The 6,809-nt window shown below is 52.9% G+C and overlaps 1 protein-coding gene across 1 annotated transcript; it reads left to right on the top strand.

Moving 5' to 3' along the window:
• Positions 1 to 544: 544 nt before the first annotated feature.
• On the top strand, positions 545 to 6,169 carry Tmem18 (transmembrane protein 18). Its single transcript, XM_005404338.2, has 5 exons — positions 545 to 675; positions 1,662 to 1,782; positions 3,945 to 3,999; positions 4,753 to 4,846; positions 4,937 to 6,169. The coding sequence occupies exons 1-5, from the start codon at positions 619 to 621 to the stop codon at positions 5,030 to 5,032; spliced, it is 423 nt and encodes a 140-aa protein (XP_005404395.2). The 5' UTR covers positions 545 to 618; the 3' UTR covers positions 5,033 to 6,169.
• The last annotated feature ends 640 nt before the right edge of the window (positions 6,170 to 6,809 follow it).

Raw genomic sequence — 6,809 nt, 5'->3', positions numbered from 1 at the left:
GCAGGACCTTGGAGCCTTGCAATTAAAAACGAACCGTTACAAATAAAACCAATAATTTCAAGAGCAAAACAAACGTGGAAAGACTCGGACAGGAAACAAAAAGGCCACCTTCCCGGAGAGGGAAGGAGGGCCGGGTCCAGAGCGGCACCGGCCGGTGTCCCACGCAGAAGCTGTCCTCGCAGGTGTGGGACGCGGCCGCGCGGCGGCTGCAGCTGCGCTGACCCCACGCTGGTGGCGGAGGCTCCAGAACAGCAAACACCGCGGGAAATCCATCCGTGAGACGCCAGAGTTGTGAGTTTTCCAAAAGCAGATGTAGGTCCCGCCGGCCCGCGGCGTGTGGATCGTCTCCCATCCCCCGTAGCCCAACTACCCCTCTGGACAAGCCGGGAAACAAAGTCCAAGCGTTTGCCTCAGTTATAGCTATGTAACTCACATACTAACGCGAGATTTGACCTTTAAAAAAAAAAAAAAAAAAAAGGAGGAAGATTATCGCGAGACGATCTAATGCTGCCAATCGGTTCTCCCTCACTGACCTCGCGAGATGAGAACCAGAGCACTTCCTGCGGAGCTGGGCGGAAGGACTCGGCGGCGGTTGGGAGGGCTGGCTTCCAGGACGCCATGCCTTCCGCGTTTTCCGTCAGCTCCTTCCCTGTCAGCATCCCTGCGGTGATCATGGTAATTCACGGCCTCCGAAAGGGAAACCGGGGGTTCTCCCTCCTGTGGCGTAGACCGCTGCGGGACGTGGGTGCGTGGGGAGGAGCGGTGGGGCGGGGCCGGGCGGGGCGAGGGGGCGGGGCTTGTCCGAGCGGCAGGGGCGGGGCTGCCGGCCGGCGCGTTGTCCGGTGCCTCGCGGGAGGGCTCCGGTACACAGCAGGCGGGGGCTGCCTTTGGCTGAGAGAACCGGGCATCGAGAGTCCCGAAGGGCCCCAGGGTCCCAGTTTGGGCCGATCTTGCCTCTTGCGGGAGCGACTCAGGGAATGTTGTCCCGGGGTTGAGCGTCCCGAGTGCGGCTGAGCGTCCCGTGGGAGGATCTGGGCCTGCAGTGCCGCTCGTGCCCTCTGGGAGGCCGGGAGACCTGCCCACCGCGCTGCCTGCAGGGCTGGGCACCGTTGGGAAGGCTGCGAAATCAAAGCCTGCGGGTTAGGAGCGCTCCTGTGACCCACGCCTCCACGCTAAGGAACTTCACAGGGTCCTGGTTTTAACCTGGGGACTAACAGAGTGCATCAACTTGAACAAGTCACTTACCTTCCTGTCATGTGGGGGGTGTTTTTTTTTGCTCGTTTTTGTTTTTTTCCGGTACCGGGAATCGAACTCACGACCTTGCGCTTGCCAGGCAGGCGCTGTGCCGCTGAGCTAAATCCCCAGCCCCTAGGGGGTGGTAATGGAGGGGATGGTAAACTAGATCTCACCCAGTCTGAAGACATGGTTCTGTTCGATCAGAAGGGGTGAATTGGTGATGTTCTCTGTTCTGTGTGCTCAAACTAAAGAGTCATTAAACACCTCTGAATGGGCATTCAGTGGAGGAGGTTTTCCTCCCTTCTCGTTTTCCTGCCCCACATTTCTGGGCAGGCTGGCTGTGTTCTCTGGGTGCCTTGTTCCTGTGAGTTAATGAGGGGCCGCAGCCTCCCAAGGACGGGGTGCCTAATGGCTTGTCCTCACAGCAAACAGACTGGACCGAGCCATGGCTCTTGGGGCTGGTTGTCTTCCACGTGCTCTGTCTGCTGCTCACCTGCTTCTCAGCCCAGAGGTACGGACTACAGATCGGTCTCTTCCTGAGCCTAGGTGAGTCGAACAGCACGGGACCTCTGCACCATGATGGTCTGGTGACTGTATTCTTTGTCCTCCGAATGTGTGTGTGTGTGTGTGTGTGTGTGTGTCTGTGTGTATCTCTATATTCTGCGTCTTCAGGGTATGCAAGTTATTTTCACAGCCCTTCCCGCCTCTGCCATCAGGTGTTCTGTGTGTAAACAATAATGTCAGGATATCAGACTTGAAAGACATGGATGGGATGCCTCCTCTGTGATAGGACTGGTGCTGAACACCAGTTGTTCGAAGAAGTCTTTGGTTTGGAGAAACATTGTCTTTACACAGATGTTTGCTTGCTTGGGCTCAATCCTGTACAGCCTGCTGTAAGCGGAAGAAGGAAAAGTAGGAAGAAAGGATCTATGCATAAAATAAGATATTGCCCCGGTCGGGTTTAAAGATAAGGCCTACAGGAATTCAGAGAAGGGATGGAGCTTCATGCCATGACTGAGAAAGATTGTATGGAAAAAAACAAAGCCATGGTCTTGGGTGAAAGACTGGGCAAAATGGCAGTAAGAAAAGATAAGAGCTCAGTGGCCTGGGTGTGAGGTCAAGGAGAAGGTGCAGCTTCACTTGAGGGTCACAGCCCCTCCCCTCGTGGGAGGGCTCAGAAATGCTGGGGAGCTTGGATCAGAGCCCAGGGGAATCACAGCTTGTGGGCTCCAGATGTTACACATGTGCTGGCTGATGAGAGCTTGGCCTCTTGATCATGAAGGCAGTGAAAAGAGAGCAAAGAGGTTTGGTAATAAAAAGGCGCCCATTCATTTCAGATGCACTTGGCTGGCTGTGTGCCCAGTAAGAAATGTGGACAAGGTGTGACCTTGGGAAGAAGAGTGAAGTTGAGTGTGTGTATCACAGAAACGGTTCTGGGCAGACAAGGGGTGGATGGACTTGTCATATCCTCTCCTTCCCATGAGAGTCTGTATCAGGTCCTTTCCTAAGGAAGGCAGGGGGTTCAGCAGGTGGCAAAACAGGCCCCTTTGCTTAGTGGGCCTCTGCGTGCAGTAAGCCATCACAGATGTGAACACCTTGGAGAAAGACGTAGCCTCATCAGATGAGCAGAGACAGCGGAGCAATTCCTCAAACATAAAGCTGTGTGTGCATTTGTGATTTCCAAGAGGGAAGGCTGTGGTCAGCACTGCAAAAAATAGACCCTATTCTGCATGTTTTTCATGTGTCCTGACTCATTAAATTCTCAAAGCATTGCAAGGTCTTGTCGTGTGCCTGTTTTTACAAGGGAGACTGGCCAAGGCCCGCAGAGCCTCGCCCTGTAGCATAGTACATAATAGTAAGCGGCACCGTGGGTCCGTCCTGCTGTCCCATGGTGCTCCTCAGTGTACAGTGGCCTCTCCTCGCCCTCGCTCAGTCCTGCTTCCTCCTTTTCTGCTGGTCCAGCCTCGCTGGGTCCACTGTGTAGTGTGGTCAGGAGACTGTTGGGACCAAGGACATTCAGAAGGTTGGTACGTTTTGACATTACTGACCAGTTAGTACTAGAAATTAGAGCACCAGGTTTTTACATTTGCTGTGTGCCTTTTCTTCAGTTGCATCTAGCAGAGGTGGTGATTTCTCCCACATGTGAAATTGGCTTCCCCTTTGAATTGGCTGGAGGTCTAGCACGTGCCCTGCAGCCAAGGAGACCTTGCAACCCTTTGCTAGCAGTCCCTGTGGGCTGCCATTGCCTGCAGCTTTGACTTTTGTCTTTTGCTTCCCATGCCCAGTGATTTCCCATCTCACATCCTCTGTAGGGCTCAGTAACATCCTGCCAGTGAGCTGGAACAGTGGCACTAGTCCCTTGGCTCGTCCTAGGGCAGTTCTGCTCCATGGCATCCAGTGGGCTGGCCTGTGTCAGGCCACTGGGAGGAACTGTGGCTGTGTCCAACAGCCTCATGTGGTTCTCCCTGGGACCGCTGAGACCTCAGACATGTTTTGCCTGCTTTCTGTTAAATGGGCATTTTCTGTAATTTACAGTTTTATAATTCTTACTTCACATTATAGCTGAAATGCAAATTACATCTCATCAAGCTTTTGGTATTCTGTTGTATTAGCATTTAATATTCTGTTGTAAAGAATGGACATGTTTATTCTGTAAGGAATACCGATTTGCCATCGAAACTCTTAACGTGTGGTCTGTCTTCTCTCAGCGGCCTTAGTCTACTGTGCTGAATACATCAATGAAGTGGCTGCCATGAACTGGAGGTAACGTCAGCTTTCTAGGTCACCCCCGATTCCCCTCCCCCTAGTCTTATGGTCACCTTGTCTGGGCAGTGGTCTCAGTGCAGGGCGCTTGCCGCTTATCACACTCCAGCGAAGCATAGTTGCCCAGCAGTGCTGGTGGCCTGGGGGCCTGGCCTCTGAGCCCTTCTCATCTCAGCCCTGCTGTCACCTCTAGACTGTGTGGCTCCCTGGTGCCCTCCTTGGGGTTCTCATCAGAGTCACAGTCCTGCAAAATCTCCGAGACACTTGTGAAAGCACGTGGGTTTTGATGGATGGGTGAGCAGGTCCTTGAGCTCCTCTTTTCCCTGGAGAGGAGGCTGCAGCCCAGTGGCCCTCTTGTCCACTGTAGAGCCCAGGGCTTGTGACTGGCACATGGCACGTTCCCGGTGTTGCTGACTTATTCATGTTTGCTATTCGGGAGTGACCTCTGCGGACAGCTCCTGTCTGCCATGGCCTGCTCTTCCTGTGGGTGAGCCAGGGTCCTTTAACCTTCGGCATATAGCCTGAGTGCTTACTCTAGAGTAACACCTCCTTCATGAGAGCCCGACACTGCTTTTTGTGCATAGCTGCAGAGCATAGGGGTGGCTGTAACCCCACCTTCCATGAGGAGTGTTGCCCTGAGAGCTCATGTGGGTGACGTGCACCTTAGTGTCCCCTGCTGCCTACCGTTCCTCCATCTCTTGGTGCTGGAGGACACCATTAGGCCAAGAAATTTTTGTTTTTGTCTTAAAACAGGTCATTTTCCAAATACCAGTACTTCGACTCCAGGGGGATGTTCATTTCCGTAGTGTTCTCGGCACCACTGCTTCTCAACGCGGTGATCATTGTGGTATGTGCTGGGGGCGGGGGCAGGCATCTGCCTTTCGGTTTCCTCTGCTGGTGTGTCAGTTATAATGTGTCTCAATGTGATCGTTTCTAGATTATGTGGGTGCGCAAGACTTTGAACCTGATGACTGAGCTGAAGAAGGTACAAGAGACGAGAAAAGAGAGGAGGAGGAGGAGGAAGGAAGAGTGACACCCAGCAAGTGCTCCGGATCCTGCATTGTTTCTCCCTCCGCTGTGGTGGTTTCCAGCACCAAAGTGTGCTTGGGCCAAGCTGACTGGGTCATAGGAGGTTTTTTGACTTTGACATCTGCAGGGAGAAAACACGCACTGAAGTTGTTCCTTAAACCCAGTGCTGAACCCTCTCTGGTCCTGGACCTACCTTGAGTGGATTTGAGTCCTTCTGGAGCCCTGCACACCCCACTTCTTGGGGCAGATCATGTCGTTCATGGAGCCAGCACTGGTTATGGGGTTCCATTCGAGAGTGACATGGGAAACTGCAACTTCCTGTCCTAGTGTGACTTGGGGTCTATGGCAGGGTTGTCAGCCAAGGACAGGATTTCTCTCCAGGGCACTTCTGGCAAGGTGGGTGACACTTTGCTTGTGCTTGGAGGAAGGCCCCTGGTTCCCCACGGAGGTCACCAGCCTCGAGAGACCCTGGAAGCAGGGCTGGAAGAACGTGCACACACTTCTCAGTTTAGTGACCAGGTCTTTCAAGGCAAGGCCTCAGACAGTCATGGGCCAGACTGACTTGGCTTTGGGGTAAAATTTTAAAATAGAAAGAAGCTGTAAAGTCAGGGCTGCGCAAAAGAGAATATGTTGACTGAGCCCTCTGATTTTTCTAGATGCAAAACCATAAATACAAAAGTACTTTGTGTGTGCTATGTTTTGTTTTCACAAAAATAAACTTTATTTTTTAAACTTTCTAGTAAAGTTCATATTCCAGGCAAAGTTGCACTGTTAGCAGCTGTCTTCGTATTTTGTCCTCATGTTGGGAAAATCTCGCAGGCCAGAGTTAGCAGCAAACAGTCCCGTGATTCACAGCGTGTGTGGAGTGATGCTGCTTTACAGAGCTTGCAGGATGTGGCTGGATGTGGCTCTGACCAAGTGCTTGTCCGCCACACACAGGACCCTGGCTTCTGCTCCCAGCATCACATGCGCAGTTTTTGGGGTGTGAACTGTCCCATGTTCACTCTGTAGAGTGAAAGGTTCACCCATGATCTGCTGGTTACATTAGCAAATGATTCTACCATACATTGATACTTTGCATAATCCAAGTCTGTGGTGTCCTGTTTATTACTGTTCAATAAAACACATCTTCGATGCTGCATAAGTTCTCTCCACTGATAGTTGTTGCTCACCTGACCCTGGAAGCCATCCGTCCCTGCCGCGGTGGCAGTGTGTCCGCCGCTGCTGGCTGAGCAGCATGTAAACGTGGGAGATGAACTTAATGAGAGAACTGAGGCGGCAGGGAAGGGCTGCCATGTTCCCTTTCCAAGATATTTTTGCAGACTGTAGAGACATGCAGAGGCTTGGAGGAGACTCTTGAGGGTCCCGAACCTGGGGTTAGGGTGAGCCCGAGACCTGTCCAGCCAGCTCCATCCTGGTTCCTGCCAACTTTTGCTCAGGAAACCCTCAGGCCCCATCTTCAGACCTCGTGCACTGTGACTGCCTTTTCTGTTACCGCCTTATGCAGGACACCTTTTGAATGCAGCCTCTGTAGATGGAGTGGGCGAGGACCAGGACTATCCACACTAACACCCCTAAGGACAGCGGGGAGGCTCAATCCTATGAGCTATGCACTGACTCAGTCCCCAAGGCCACCAGCCTCAGGTGACAGGTCTCACAGCAGGCAGTGTTTAGCAAGAGGACGCATATCAACACCAGCCAAGGAGAGCAGTGTCGGGGGTCATGGAGGGGCAGGGGCCACCACTGACTTCAGGATCCCCTGGGGCACCAGGCTCTGGTGG

The sequence above is a fragment of the Chinchilla lanigera genome, unplaced genomic scaffold (genome assembly GCF_000276665.1).
Source record: "Chinchilla lanigera isolate Chin_1 unplaced genomic scaffold, ChiLan1.0 scaffold00086, whole genome shotgun sequence".
Taxonomy (NCBI): Eukaryota; Metazoa; Chordata; class Mammalia; order Rodentia; family Chinchillidae; genus Chinchilla; species Chinchilla lanigera.
The sequence above is the reverse complement of the archived record's forward strand: the minus strand, read 5'-3'. Positions and strand labels throughout refer to the sequence as shown.